Raw genomic sequence first — 15,723 nt, 5'->3', positions numbered from 1 at the left:
AGGTTGTTCTGGGGACCTAAAATACAGAATTGGGGACTGATTTGTTTCATCAGGTGGGGAAAAAGATGATGTTTTACCCTAAGTCTGCGTTCGTAGGTGCTGTAGTTAGTCTTGCTTTGCTCCTTCCTCTGTCGCCACTCTATCAGGCTGGGAGCATGGTCTCCTGGCAGACTGATGTTGCAGCGGCTGGCCGTGGGGCTGACTCCTCCACCAATGATGCCTGGGAGGAGGGGCTCCGTGCTCAGCGACAACTCCATCCCGCTCGCCAAGGACACAAGGAAGGATCCGTCAGAGCTGACCCTGTATGAGCTCTGAGTGTGATCTAGGGGTAGGGGGGTCGATTGTTTGCCATTGGTTAAGTTGCCGTCACACACAAACCACAGATGCACAGAAGGCGGTAAGTAGACAGCAACACATAGGAAAAAAAAAAGTGTGAAATGAACAAAACAACAAGACAGTGTCTGAAAAAGCGGACCTAATAAAAGTCTGTTGAGGTCAGGTGGGCCCGCAAAGGTTTTTGTTTTCATCATTAAAACTGCATTTAAAATCACTTTTGCTACATAAGTGCGAGATTCAAGTAAAAAAAAACAACTCAAATCTAATCAAACTGAGGAGAGGAAGGAGAAGGGACAGATGGAGAGGGTGACAGATGAATAGATGTGAGCGAAACACATACAGCAGAGTTTGAGGGAAGGAGAGGAAGTGTTGCTAAGGACAAGAGGTGAGCAGCCACAACAGTTGGCTTTTTCACACTTTGCAAAACTTTTCAGAAGCTGTTCTGTCAACATGACACAAATCTAAAGCAATATTTCACACATATTAACTCGTTTGTTTCAACTCTCGAACACAATTAAAAATCATAAAACTGCACTTAAATCATAAAACTTGATGCAGCCAATAAACTAAATATTAATTTCTACTCCCTCTTCCCCTATAAAAATCTTTCTGCCAATATGGTTATAGTTGCCTAGGAGGCAGGCAGAGACATCTTAAATTTGGTTGGTGGAAATAAAGGGTCATTTCAATCTTTTTCTAGTATCCTCAGTCTCACTATTGTAGCGCATGCACACCCATCATTCTGTGCAAGTGCATCAGCATGTGGCGGAGCCCCTTTCGCCTCCCTGCAGGCCTGTCATTGTGACAACTGCTAGGAAGCAATTAAAGGGATGACATGAGAGGAAACTGCTCCCACGAGTGGCTTCACCACTTCGCTCCCATTTCTCGTCCCTGCCCTCCATCCCCTCTTCACTACCTCCAACAATTCTTAAGACATTTTACAAGTCAATCAGATCTGTCTGCCTTTTTTTTTTGGTCATCAACAGAGAAAAGATGACCAAATAGCACTTTTTTTAGCCCCTGCTAACCCGTCTTGTAATAGAAATAGGTCAGATGACACACATCTGAATTATACGCAAAATAAAAAAAGGATTTTACAACTGAATTATACTGCTGGTTTCCAGTTGTAACTTCTAACACTTCTCTAAACCCTCATGCTTCGGCTTACTCATTCATCGGTGGAGCCCCCCACATGAGTCATGTCACACAGTTACGGCAAACGGGTTGATTCCATCAGAGTAGGATAAGTATATGTGGCTGAATAAATTGTGCCCCCCATTTGTCCCGTTGTGACATTTCGATCCACCCACACTTTAACAATGACCATTATGACAAACGAGTGGATAAAAGACGTGCCATGCTTCACCTTGCTTGAATGTGTAGATTGTGTCGCTGGCAGACAAGTTGGTGCTCGTTACGTAGTTCTCATGATTTGATGCCTCAACCTCAACTCTAGACCAGCGCTCCAGGTTGCCATGGAGACCGCTCACCTCACCCGTGGGTAGGGTGATGTTGGTAACTCGACCCTCACCGTTGTACCTTGCGTAATAAGCACAAATGTGAAGTACAAAGCTGCAATGACAGACAAACAAACTGCGGGTAGCACATATGTGCGCGCATGCTAGCTCTACGTTTTCCCCGATTCACTGCCAGGGTGTAAATGTCAACTATGATTTATATATGTAATTATCCAGCTGTGAACTTTGAGACAGTGACTGAGGTGGCTGTGGTGAGGAATTTGCACGTGTTGTGGTGTGTACACAAGGTGCACACACTGAAACATGTGTGTAAGCAGTATTGGTATAAGTATTGGTGAGACATCCCTCAGCGCTGTCGCAATCATGTAAGCAAAGGCTAAAAGGAAAAAAGTAAATAAGTAAAAAGAAGCCCCCAGCTTCAACCCCCACCACAAAAGTCTCTTTAGTGCTGGTGAAGCAGAAGCTTCCACTAGATGGCACTCAAATCTCAGACAGTTGTTGCAAATCTTCCACAAAAAAGTTGTCCAAAAACAAGTATAGTAATAAAGACAAGCATTAAAGAAACGTTTAAAAGAAGTAAAGACAAATAGCAAAGGAAAGAGTAAAAAAAAATATATGATAACACACCAAAAAACTGTAACACAAATTGTAAACTTACTCATAAACAGTGGTCCAACTGTTCTCATCACTCTTGGTTGCTAGGAGACCAGTGTTGCCATGGTAAGTGATGTGAGCTATGTCATGGCCCTGGGCTGACACCTTCCTGAGTGTTCCGCTGTTGCTAAGCGACAGCCAGTACACCTGTCCTCCCGGTAGGGCCAACCAAAGCGGGACGCCATGAGCATCTCGCCTCACCTGGAAGCCACGGCCATCTTGACACGTCAGCCCCGACAGCAGGCCGTCCGTGCCGTAAGAGAAGTTAAACAGGTAGTGGCCGGTAATGAGGTGCTTGGTGTGCATGTGGGAGCCATTCTGTGTCAGACGAAGGAGGAAGACTCATGAAAACACAACTGCAGCTGCTAATCATTTGTTTAAATGTGAATGTGAAGGATCAGTGTTTACATGAATACAACTGAAGACTGAAGGAGCTCAAACAAAACAACAGATGACAAAGCAAAACCTCAGCCACAGATTGACATTTCATTCCGAAATATAATTATATCAAACTCCCTTACTTATGGTATTGTTACCATACGTCAAATAAATCCAATAAAAATAAAAATATTACAACTTCAGAAAAAGAGAAAAGTCTAATATCCATTGTTGGTGTCAGATAAATATCTACATAAAGCCTCATTAAGACTTTCAGACAACGTATGTGAATCATTTCCCTCATAAACTCTCTTACTCTGTGTGATTAATGGGTCATTTTACAAAATTAATATTGCTAGATTTGTCATTTGGGCATTACAGGAGGTTATCTGAAAATCAGTCCTTACCAGAGGGCTACTCTCTATGGTTTTACTTAATTAGGTTTTATAACTAAAATTGTACATTAGTTCATTTCATGGATATATTTTAAGCTTCAGTTCCAAGAAATCTTTAAGGATTCTTTAAAGCACCATTAAAATCTGTATTTATGGGATGCAAACTTAATTTTTAAAAATTAAATACACATGATCATTTTTTTGGCGTGAATTTAAAGACCCACTCAAAGCGGTATTTTTATCTGTTCAAGAATCGCTTGCCCTAAAAACCTGCGCTCTGAGCACCAATTTACCAATTTACAATAATGAGCGGGTTCTCTTGAGCCGATGTAGATGACAACAGCCAACACCAACACATACTTTCTCCGTGGAGCTAGCAGCGATCGTCAAAATCAGTTTCCTTTTTATTAGCACAGTATGCACATTCACAAACATTTTGATGTCTGTTTTCTTGGGCCAGACGCAGACACGCTGCTGTTGACGTCATGAAATGGGCGGCACTCACAAGAAGTGAAAGCCGTTGCCTCAGAGATCGAGTCGTCCTACTTCCAGGTTGGAAAAGAATTCAGGAAAATAACAAATATTTAAGGTAATATATTATATTATATTAGCATGTGCATGGAAAATAGCCGCGGTTACATGCGCAAAATATCTTAATCGGATCAATGGTGGGATTAAAATTCAACCGTGCTCATGGGAACAGAAAACTTTTTTCCGATTAAAACAAACGTTCTCATGGCCACACTTTTGGTCTGAATAAATCATTTGGGCATGTGCAGTAGTGTTGAAAATACCAGAAAAGGAAATGAGTCCCACAGTAAACAAACCTAGCTGTCATATACGTTTATGCAGCAGCTCGGTAATATACGAGACGATCTTGCAAACATGCTTTTATTAATGTTATGAATATTATGAAGAGCCTGTTCGCGGGGCGAGAGCGGGGTGAGAGCGGGGCGGCGCTTTGCAGCGGTCCTCCGCAGGGATGCCGGTCTGTCCTGTTTGAGCTCCAAAGCTTTCTCTGGAGCGAAACACCGTCTATGCATGACGTTAAACCAGAGCAGTAGTGACACGATCGGAATGAACTGTTTACATGCAACACGATCAGATAAACAATCGGCATAACCCACCTATCCCGATCGGACAGAAATTTTGATCCGAACAAGTCTGATCGGGGCAGACTATTCTGAACGGCGTGTTTACATGACACATTTTTCTTCCCATCAGGCATTCTTTCCTATTACTTTTGTCCATGTAAACGCGGCTATTGTTTACTATAAAAGGCTTAATAATAGCATGGTATAGGCCCTTTAAGCTTAAATTTATTCATTAATGTCCTCCATTGTGAGAAAAATGCCACAAGAAAAGCACAATTTTTATCGGAGTGGGTCTTTAAAAAAAAATATTATTATAAATTGAGTAAAGTTTGGGGAGTAGGAGAATGTAAAACCATAAAGGTGAAGAGTTTTTGGAAGATCCTGTGAACAGCAGATGAACTGTTAAGGGTGTCAGAGCTGACTAAGCATTCAAAAAAACCTCCTGTTTTCAACATAAAGTCAACATGTTCTCATAACACTTAACTGTCTTCTAATCTGGCTTAGATACCCTAAAAGGAGTCCTGCCATTATAATCGATTGAGCTTAAGCACTGGGTACCTGGCTGAAGAGATAGAGCTCTTGATCCAGAGGGGAACTGATCTCTACCATGCCATTTTGGTTGGGCTGAGGCTGGTTGGGACAGACAGCTCTGATCCGAATGTTGCCAAGATCAGCAATATACAGAGTCCCGTTGGGCGCCACAGCCAGTGAAGACGGAGCTTTCAGGCGAGCATCACGAGCGTAGCCTCCGTCGCCTGATAAGACCAACAAGAGCACATTATTTATGAGGGAATAAACGTTTTATCCACATAATGGCTTTGGCAAAACCATCTTCAGTTGCAAACGCACTATAGAGTACAAGGCAGAAGTCCCAGATGGCACACACAATAGTCTGCAAAATCTAAAGACCCCATGGTGTCGCTTTTGCAGTTATCAGTTTGGTTCAGGGCTTGGACTTGGTGGGACACTGTAAGCACCCCCTAAGTATAGTGGATATGATGACCACTTTGATAGTGACCTTATCAGACAGTGGTTGTGGGGGATTGACTGCATCCAGATATCTTCAGTAACACAGCTGGATAACAGCCAGGTGAAGGCCTTTAGAAGCAGTCTGCAATGGGCCACAGGTCTCTGATGGGTCTGTACGTACAGCAGGGTGCCAGTTTATCTCTTGGCAGCATGCGCATCATCATCCGTGGGCATGTTTTTATGTGAAACCGGTGTGTTCATGGCCTCTCATACTTGTGTGTGTGTGTTTTCAAAGACACCATGTGAGTGTTTACTGCGAAGGGACGGAAACGGAAAACCTCTGAAGAGAGTAATCATCTGTTAACAGCAAGACATGATTGAAAATATGCAAAGTGCAACCCAAGAAATGGGGATGGTCACAGCCCATTGGTTTGTGGCACGGGAGAGACACTTTCCTCCATTTTGAACAGAAAAAAAAGGACAGATTTTCATGTGCAGAATTAAATGATAAAATCACATCCTCTGACACTTACAATGAAAGCATAGCCTAACTGTCAAAGGAACATCTGCTTATATGTTTCTTCCTTTTCTGTTGCCTTTTGTTGCATTTCTGCTGCCCTTCAGTCCCACGGCAAAGAGTCCAAACCTTCAGAATCTCAAAGTGGGCTTTCTTCCTCTGCCAGCTGTAATTTTCTACGAAATGTGGGAAGTTTAGCTGCTGAAATATAGCTGGACACTTTTGAAAAGAGAAACCTTCTCCTTGAATACCAAACATCATCCTGCTCTGTGTTATTTATTTATTTATTTGATATCCAACACACATAGAGACCTTCTTCATCAAACTGCATTTTGTATTATGACATCAGGGTTCATCTGTTCCTATACACAGCCTTGTCATCATTTACATAAACCTCATTATCTGATCCTTTTTTTTGTGTTTCTCAAGGAAAGTGAAGCCTCTGAGATATTAACAGCTTGACTGACTTAAATAATTTAGACAAGCTGAAATGGAAAGAAACATTAACAGGAAACAGATGAGACGAACAGCTATTTCCAAGCACACTTAATGAAATTATTGGCCAGCAGGGACACAGACTAGATTTACCCACTCGATATGAACACTTACGAACTTTATCAAATCATGTCAGCTTTTAAAATGATCCAGTTTTTGTTTCCTCTAAATACACTGTTAAAGCAGACCAATTCATATCAGATCTAAAAATGACTTAAAAATGCTTTTATATGTTTTTTTTAAGGCCCTTTAATCCTATTAGAACTAATCCAATAAAGTCATGTTGCCTAATCCTTCAGCTATGCTTTGTGTGTGTGTGTGTGTGTTTGTTTGTTTGAATTTGTTTGTGTGCCTTTTGACCCACCAGAGAAGCAGTCACAGTTTGGATCTATCTTACAATCGCACTCTGTGGGCGCTCCGGAGATGATCGATATCTCTCCATTGGTGGACACCTGTGGAGATTTTCAAAAGCAGACACTTCATACACAGGAGATCATTGTTGAACAAGAGATGACATAAATATACTCCATCCACAAGCTCCTTTTTTAAAAAGCTCTTATTTATCAGCCAAAACTATGGTGGCCCTGAAGTGCAAATAACGTCAACATCTCACTCAGAGCAAAATACATTAAAGACCACAATGAAAAAAACCAAACAAATAAAAATAACATTACATTTTGGAAATCAAACCAAAATCTAGAAACCAAAAGACAATTCTAATAGAATGTAATAAAAACTAAATGTTATTTCCAGAATTACAATTAAAAGAAATGTTTTAAATGAAATGTTAAGAAACAAAACACAATGAAAACTGCAAAGGTAGGTAGTATTCTGGGACATCAAGGATTGGCTGCTAATGTTTCAGCTTCAGCTAAATGACTTTCGGTTGAAATGATAGACAAACGTCATCATCCAATCAGCTATGTCCCTAAGTACTACTGCCGGTTTCCATAAGAAAATGTTTAAAAAACATCAGAAAACAAAAGTACGTTCCAGAGATCAAAATAAAATGTTAACAAATGAAACGAAAGAAGAAACCGGGAAGGTAGATAGGATTGGACATTGTTGTTTGGATTATGGCATTTGTCCATCAAGTTATTTGGCATGAAGCAATACTGGGTATGCTCCAAACCTGTCATACAACTTTTATTAGTGTACTGGCATTGAAGATGCATTTGAAAAAAACTTAAACGTCAAAAATCAAACATCATTATCCAATCAGCGATGTCCCATAGTACGTACCTTTTCCGGTAGGTACAAATTCGCTATTATTTTCCGTAACATTTCATTTGTATTTCTTATCACTTTTGGGGAATTGTGTTTTTGGTTTCTGGAATTTTTTTTATCCCAAAAATGTATATTTGTATTTTATTAATTGTTTTGCTTTTTTAACCCTTGTGCTATCTTAGAGACCCCACCCTTACATTGACGTGTTCTCCCTGCCATGACAAAGGTGGAAAGATTTCATGTCATCCATGGACACCAGTGAAGATCACAAATCATTGAAGAAAAAAGGTTCAGAGCACTGTCTAGTGGGTCTAGATGACCCATACTCCCAATGGTAAAGTGCCTAGGATAGCACAAGGGTTACAGTGTCGTGATCTTTAAAATGTTTTTGTGTCAAGTGATTTATTGGTGTGATTTCCACTTCAGGGCCACTGTACAAAACACTAAGGGATATGTTTTTGACAAAAATAAATCCATATTTGAATTTTTTTTAAAGAAATGAAATCAAAATGGCATTTGTGGCCTTATAAAAGTGCTGTTTGTTTCAATTAACAAAATCTTAGAAATATAATTGATGTTTTTTTGCGAAGAAAGAAAAAAAATACTGGCTTTGTGTGCTTCCAGAGAACGTACAAGTCAAGCTGCATGCACTGTTTGATAGTAACTGAGTAAAGCGGCATGTTTGATTTAGATCATTGTTATATTAACTTTATTATCCCTCAAAAATGTGCCCAGAGAGCTTTCTTCAAAGAAATTACACTTTATTGGCTGCCATTTACAGACACAGATTCAAGGGCTGATACCAGCCAGACGCCAATATTGTTCCTCCAAAGCCTATAATTTTTATTGCTTTTTTTATTTTCTTCATTTATTTATCCATATAAGTTTATTTATATGGAGATCAATAGAGTCAGAGCAGCTGTTTCCAGTCTTTTCAGGTGCGCTTTTTAGGCCTCATTATTAATTCACACAGATAAAAGTGGCATTGATCCTCCTCAACTACTTTCTACCTAGAGAGAAAGTAGGCATAATTCCCCCAAACTGCTGCTCCACCACGTGCATGCAGAGAGAATTCCTAAGTAAAACAAGAAGAGCATAAAAAATTTGAATGTTAGGTAAATTATAGGTGTTTCAACACCTTGACCCAGGAAAATACTTATACTTCCTCCAGGTTAATGCTGACAAGCTTTACTAATCACTTTTACGTCGCAGCAGGAGGGCAGAGAGAGAAAAAAAAAAAAAGAATCTCCAGAGGGGGTGGAATCCAAAAAACAGCATTTCTTTTACTAATAATCCTTATAAATCCATTAAAGCCAATGCTTTTTCCTACAAAAAACATGATGATGCAGTGGTATTCATTAACACGTCTGAGCTAACTTTGGATTTAATGATTGTAAATTTAATGCACCTTAAAGCTCCAGTATTTTTCAATAACTCTAATGGCTCTGTTAAAATAAAAGACATTGATTATGCATGTGCTTAATGTTTTTAAACATTAAGGGAGCCAGAATTTATATGATGGAAAAGACGGTCCTGAACAGCATGAGTAGAATTCAGTCACGCTGAAAGGATTGCTTTTATTCTGTGACGCCTTCTGAGGCTTCTTAAGAAAGGAAGAAAAACTTGCTGCTCATCATATGTATATATATATATATATATATATATATATATATATATATATATATATATATATATATATATATATATATATATATATATATATATATATATATATATATATGTGTGTGTGTGTGTGTGTATGTATAGATATATACATATATACATACAAAAATCAGGGGTGTTCAATTGTTTCCAAATACAGACAGATTTGGTGAGGTGAAAATGACCAAACATTTGGGTTGCCTTCTTGATCCTTATAATAACAATAAAATGCAAACAGACGATTGAAAGTAATGAAAATTGATTGCAATGGAGTACTTTTAGTATTTTTTCACATATATCCCAAAGATATTTAAACCCTGTAAATTTATTTTTGTAGACCAGAAAATAGTCTGTCTGGAAAAACACCTTTTGTCAACATTGAATCTAGAAAATGTCACATGAAATGCTTACTAAACTTCTACATTTAAATCATGTGAACCAATAACTATATTCTGAGGAAGTACAAACCACCATGGTTTTGATCACTGGAACACATACATTTGTTTTTCTTGCTTTCCCTTGATGCTGTGAAGGTCATGTAGCCACAGGTTGTTGTCACAAATTTACAAAGGCTTATAACATAATTTAGCCAATCACAATCAAGAAATCATAGTTCTTAGAAAGTTTTTGGGACGGCATATTATTATTTTATGACAGGAGCCTGCAAGCCGGTAGAAATTTGTATGTGGGCCACATTTAGCCCACAGGCCAGACTTTGGACATGCCTGCCAAAAGGTGTACGGGATTCATTCAACATGTTATTTTATTTCTTATTAAATTATTTAGTACATTTTACAAAAAGTATGACTAAGTAGAGAAATATAAAGGTAAATAGCCACTTGGAAAATGTGAACAAACTTAAAAATTTTAAATAATCGATAGGCACAAAGCTGAGGTCTTAATCCTGATCCCATACTGAGAAGCTTAATAATTACAGGTCTCCAAAGCACAACTGAAGTCAACAAAAAACAATATTTTTCATTGCCTTTATCTAACATGGCTGGTCAGTCTCCATCAAAAAGGCATCGGAGGCATTTTTTGTTCCGTCTGCCTCCACACAGGCCCAGCGTGGAGCTGTCGGCCACAAAGGCACTATTGATGAAGTGCAGCAGGCGGTATTTTCTAGGTGTTGGTGCCAAAATGCAGCAGACCTGTGGAAGCCAGCACCTGGCTATTGAAGAAAAACAGCTTTTAAAAAATGAAAACAGTCTTTTGACTAATTCATTTGGGGTTCTGCAGAGTTTTGTGCTTTCAAACATACAAGCAAGATTGAAAATCTTCCCACTGCACAGCATCTAATTGAGAAATAAACGAACAGGAAAGTAAATGACTGAAATCAGGCTTGATAGATTATTTGTATTAGACTTACTGAACCATGGCGTATTTTCTGTGGCAATTCAGTGCTCTAAGATCTGAATTTTTAAATATTCTGATACAGTTGCAATCTTGGGTAATGTGTATAATTACTGCAGCGAGGTATTGTTTAAAAAACTACTTTGCATGTATACTCGAATCCACTGACAAGAAAACAGGCAAAATGCGAGGTCACAGGGTCCATTTCTTTCCATTAAGCTAATTTGTTTCCAATCTTCTGTATTTTAAAAGGAAATGAGTTCACTAAAGCCAGACTTTTCCAACAATGTGCAAAGAGCCAAACACAACAGCTGTTAAAAAAATTAAATACAGCACCCATTGTTGTTCAAAAGGCCACACCCTGTTTGTGAATAATGGTCAGTGTGAGGCAAGATGATGAATGGAAATTCAGCCACATTACAGTTATAATGCATTTAAGCTTTAAATATGTTATTATGAACAGGATTTGATATGTTTTTTTCAGTTGTGTTGAGCTTAACCTGTTGGATGCGGTTTATTCGCCTCTCATCAGTCTCCGCGATAAACAGGGTTCCAAGGTGTGACAGGGCAATGGCCTTCGCAGCTTCTAGGGTGGCACGCACTGCAGCCCGGCTCACCAAGTGGTGGTCGATTCCTGGAACCTGGCAGTGAATGGGTCGCCCGGCAACTATGCGCACCTGGAGATTCTCTGACACCTAAAAAGACAAGGCTCTCTTTAATGCATGTGTCAAACTAAGAGTGGCAGTTATCAGTAACATCAGGTCCACCTAGTCAATCGATTCTATAGGTTTTCACTGTCAAAAATGGTAAATGGCGTAAACTTATATAAAGTACTTCTACCTTCATAGGAATGCCTAAAATTTCTTCACAGTTGCAGTCCCATTCACACACACATTCACACAAGGATGGCGCCTTACACTGGCGCCAACCTCAACCAGGAACAAATGTTGGGTTCCATGTCTTGCCCATTGAAACTTTGACACATGGGCGGCAAGGCTGGAAGCAAACGTCTGATCTTCTGATCGGAGATTAACAGCTATTTAACACTTGGGTTATTTCTTCAACCCAGTTCTTGGGTTATTCATGTTAGGCTTTATTTTTGGGGGTACCTTTTGGAGCAACATCACTCATTTCTGGGTTAAAATAACCCAGAAAAAAAGTTAGTCCATTTTAAACCTTGGAGTTGGGTTAAAAACAACCCAACTTAAGGGCAATTTTTAACTACATTAATTTTGATTCAACTGTATTTATTTAAAACCACCCCCTGCAGGACAGTGACAATGCTTTAGAAATACTGATTTTACAGGTTCACATCAATATCTCAGACTGGGGTCTCTGAACCCTGGTTCTTGAGATTAACCATCCTACTTTTTTCCCAGCGATCCCTGCCCTACTTACTCCTGATTAACTAGATCAGGTGATTGCAGGTTCTGACTGATTGGACACATCTGATTTGGGTTGTCTGGAGATATCTGGGACACCAGCAGGTCCCTAGTTCTTAAGGATCAGTGTCGGCCATCCATTTGTAACCCACAATCTACTGAAATAGATGTGGCGGTATTCCTTTGAAACATTTGTTTGCTGCCACATATAGTGTCAGCACCTCCGAGAAGGTCCCCCCCACCCCCGTCCCCCCAGAAAAAGGAGTTCCTTTACCTGCAGGACAATGTTGTTGTCCAGGATGTAGAGCGAGTTGTCCAGCGGGTTAATGGTGAGGTCTGTTGGCCACTCCAAACGCACCTGCAGAAAGACATCCGTGCACAAACACATGCAGCCGCTGTGTTTTCCATCAAAGGTGAAAAAAAGAAAGAAAGCAGCGAGGAAGCCTCGATGGAGACTGCCCACAAGAGTCAGTTACAGGTGCTGCAAATAATATCTCCTTAATAACATAGTGTTAGGCCTCCTGACCCTCCCAGCTCATGCAAAGGTCAGTGGCGGGCAGGGAGCCCTCCCTGTGTTTATTCAAGACCCACAACAGCCCGCTTCGGCACCATTCCAAATGTCATCCAATAACCGCCATCGCTGCCTGCTCAAATAGCACACCATGTCGGCATGCACGGTGGGGGTCAAAGCCAGACAACAATCCTACAGCCACTCACATCACTGTCCATGTCACACTCAAACAAAGTGTGAGCTGCTGCGGAGGCGAGGTGGTGCCAGCGGCTGTTAGGGGATGAGGAGGAGAGGGAGGGGTCAGGTGATTGATGACTCAGACGACAGATTGGTAAATAAATGGATCATGTTGAATTGCCACTGACACGTTCAATTATTGGCCCTGTCAAATGAGAGCGAGAAAAGGTTTCACTCTGAAATCCCACTTTAAGAGGTGGGGAGCTTCATCAAGCAGGACTCTGCATGCCCCCCTCAACAAAAAGCACATGCATCACCTCTGTGCCGATCTTGGAAATGAGCTTTTTGACTCAGATGATGGGTCACTTTTTTTATGAAGTCCGTACTATTGAGTGTATTGGAGAACTGTGTCCCCACCTCACTTTCAAACAGAAAGTACCAAAACCCCATAGACTGCTAGAATGACTGAATAATAACTGTTTATTTCTCACTATTTGTCAGAATAACCATTTTTGCTCTGTTACTTTTTTTTTTACCATGTTCTTGATTATCCGAATTTGTTTTCATTATATTTTTTCTTTTTGTAGCATAAGGTATTGTAGGTATAAACTGGCCAATCAGATTCCTTGATAAAAGTAGGTGGTCTGACATTAAAAAATTCAAAACATTCAATTGAGATATTCTCATAAGCCCACTTTCAGTGGTAGGGGTGTGGTTTGTAACAAGCTCACTCATGATTGGCAAAAGTGGTTACCGTAAAAATGTTGACTCAGACCGACTTGGACCAATCACTTCTACTGACGTTGGATTGCTTCAATGTGGCAACGTCTGTCCCGCAAGAAATTTCGACTGAATACTCTTCAATTTTATTGGAGCTAGAAGAAAGTAATTTTCTATGGGTGACTTCACACCAGCTTGGTTCAGTTCTCATATACAGTCAATGGTTTGTACACAAAGTAGCCTGCTGAAACATATTCAAATGGCACATTTTCTTCCCTTTCTTTGTTTTGGTTTTCTCTCTACAGAAAACACAACAGGCAGAAGTTTTATCTGTTGATTTTTTTTACTTTATTTTTGGCTCTATCACTCCTCTTGTACATTTGTTTCCTCCAGGAAGCCAGACTGGTTGGCGCTCGCTGACAATGTGAGTGCTGGCAATTTGAGAGGTGAAATGTCTGTGTGGGCGAGCGCCAGTGACAGAGGAACTCAGAGCCATGCCTAAATAAAATAAAATATTGTTTGCTTTTTGAAATATATTATCCAAGATATAAATGTCAAACCATTCAGAACGTCATAAAACAGTGATTGCCTAGCAGTACTTAATGTATCGAGGCAGTCATTATCCACATTATAGCTTTTTGTGTTGGGATACATTAACACAGAGGCAGAACACAGTTCATTTTTTGGATAAAAAAACAAAACAACTAAATGTTACAAACTCTGCAGCAATCTATATTTCATGTCACAGAGTTTGTTCCTTAGTCAGTTACAGTAGACAGTAAGGGAAAAAACGCATCACCCGAAGAAAGGCTCCTGTGGTTTTATGGAACATTCTTTTTTTTTTTTGGGCTCATGAAATTCCTGCTGAGTAATACGACTCTGACTATCAAAGCGATCATAATAGAAACTGCTGTGATTCTTTAAATGCTGGGGAAAGGGGCTTTGCTGTTTAATTTCTTATCCTCTTTAGCACAGTCCCCTTCATCAAAAAGCCTATTTCTCTGCCTGATGTATAAAAGGACGGACACAAAATAAGTTGAACATTGCTTCTCAGCTACAAGGGCTGCTTATTTGTACCATCTTGGACTTAAAAAGAAAAACTAAGACAACACAATAATGTGTTTGGCAGGTGAGTGCCTCTGTGCAGAAAATGATTCGGACAGCTGTAGTTTCTATTCTGCAGAAATCTAACTGAGTGTAATCGGTTTCTTTCTGCAGAACAAATCCCCCCCGACCATCTTTTTTTTTTTAAGTATCCGATGCTTTCCAAAGAGACAAAAGAAAAAAAAAATCTTGGAACAAATACTGGAAGCATGCTTTTTGACTACAGTCAAACTCCAAAGCTACACATCCTCCTTAGTTTATGCATTTCCAATCAAACTTTGCATTCAAAAGATATGCATTGTTTTTAAAAAAGCTGTGATGGTGGTCTGAAAGAAAACCCAGATGGAGGACAAATGTGATCAGACCAGAGAGCAACAAACAGAGGAACTGTAACCTAGCAGGAGCAGGGGGACATGAAATAGCACTTCAGGGAATTCACCTAGCTTCAACACGCATATTCACACACACGTACACAGGCCCTCACATCCCTGCGTGTGAGCAGATATCCCTCTATAGAGCCAGGGGTTCATCTATAATTCATCCTCCTCTCTAATAGGCTTCATATTAGTTAGCGGTGTGTTTTCAAGCCAGGCTCATAGGACCTGGGCGCTGCTTCCTGCTTCTCATACATAAAAATGCATTTATTTAAGGAGTCTCTCACACCTAGGCTGAAGAAGCTGAGCAGTTTAGATTGACAAACAGTACTGACTGTAAGAAAGCAGCAAAAACTTTATGATTTATGATTATTTTTCATATAATGAATGATCCGATAACTCCCTGCAGGAGAGTTACATTTCTACAAATTATGCAAACAACAGCACAGAGAAAAACATTTTTTTCTTCCACGTTTAAAGTAGCAACTTACCTGGCTGATATCCATGCGTGCATCACAGCTCAGCGGCTGCGTCGACATTAGCCCGTTTGAGCCAATCACAGTGGAGAGTAAACCCCGTTCATTAATCTTCTGAATGGTGGTGCCATCGACGAAGTAGACAACGCCTCTCTTATCCACAGCGATACCTGAGCGGGCGAGAAAAAAAAAAAAGGAAAGATGAGCTTCTGGAGATGACGGTGGAAAGAGGAGGCGAGTGGGAAAAAAAAAAGTCTAAGCTAAAAGAGAAGTGGCAGACAGTGGTGAGAGGGAAAAAAAAAAAAGGAGGCGATAGAAGAGGGCTGCGGTGAGGGATCCAACATGGTTAGGCATTCAGCTCAGCAAGCAGCTGTCTTATCAAAGAGCCTGCACCACAGAAATGTAATTATATTTCCATTCT

The 15,723-nt window shown here is 40.0% G+C and overlaps 1 protein-coding gene across 1 annotated transcript in view; it reads right to left on the bottom strand.

Moving 5' to 3' along the window:
- The window catches only part of tenm1 (teneurin transmembrane protein 1), a 212,735-nt gene that overhangs the window by 13,676 nt on the left and 183,336 nt on the right, over positions 1-15,723 (bottom strand). Inside the window, exons 23-30 of the mRNA XM_011480413.4 lie at positions 15,318-15,472; positions 12,215-12,298; positions 11,059-11,253; positions 6,681-6,768; positions 4,894-5,090; positions 2,473-2,786; positions 1,703-1,875; positions 78-322 (exon numbers count right to left, since the gene is read on the bottom strand). Coding sequence (XP_011478715.1) covers positions 78-322; positions 1,703-1,875; positions 2,473-2,786; positions 4,894-5,090; positions 6,681-6,768; positions 11,059-11,253; positions 12,215-12,298; positions 15,318-15,472 — 1,451 coding nt within the window. The remainder of the gene's footprint in view (positions 1-77; positions 323-1,702; positions 1,876-2,472; positions 2,787-4,893; positions 5,091-6,680; positions 6,769-11,058; positions 11,254-12,214; positions 12,299-15,317; positions 15,473-15,723) is intronic.

This window comes from Oryzias latipes, chromosome 10, assembly GCF_053564925.1.
Source record: "Oryzias latipes strain Hd-rR chromosome 10, Olatipes_Hd-rR_3.1".
Classification (NCBI taxonomy): Eukaryota; Metazoa; Chordata; class Actinopteri; order Beloniformes; family Adrianichthyidae; genus Oryzias; species Oryzias latipes.
The sequence above is the reverse complement of the archived record's forward strand: the minus strand, read 5'-3'. Positions and strand labels throughout refer to the sequence as shown.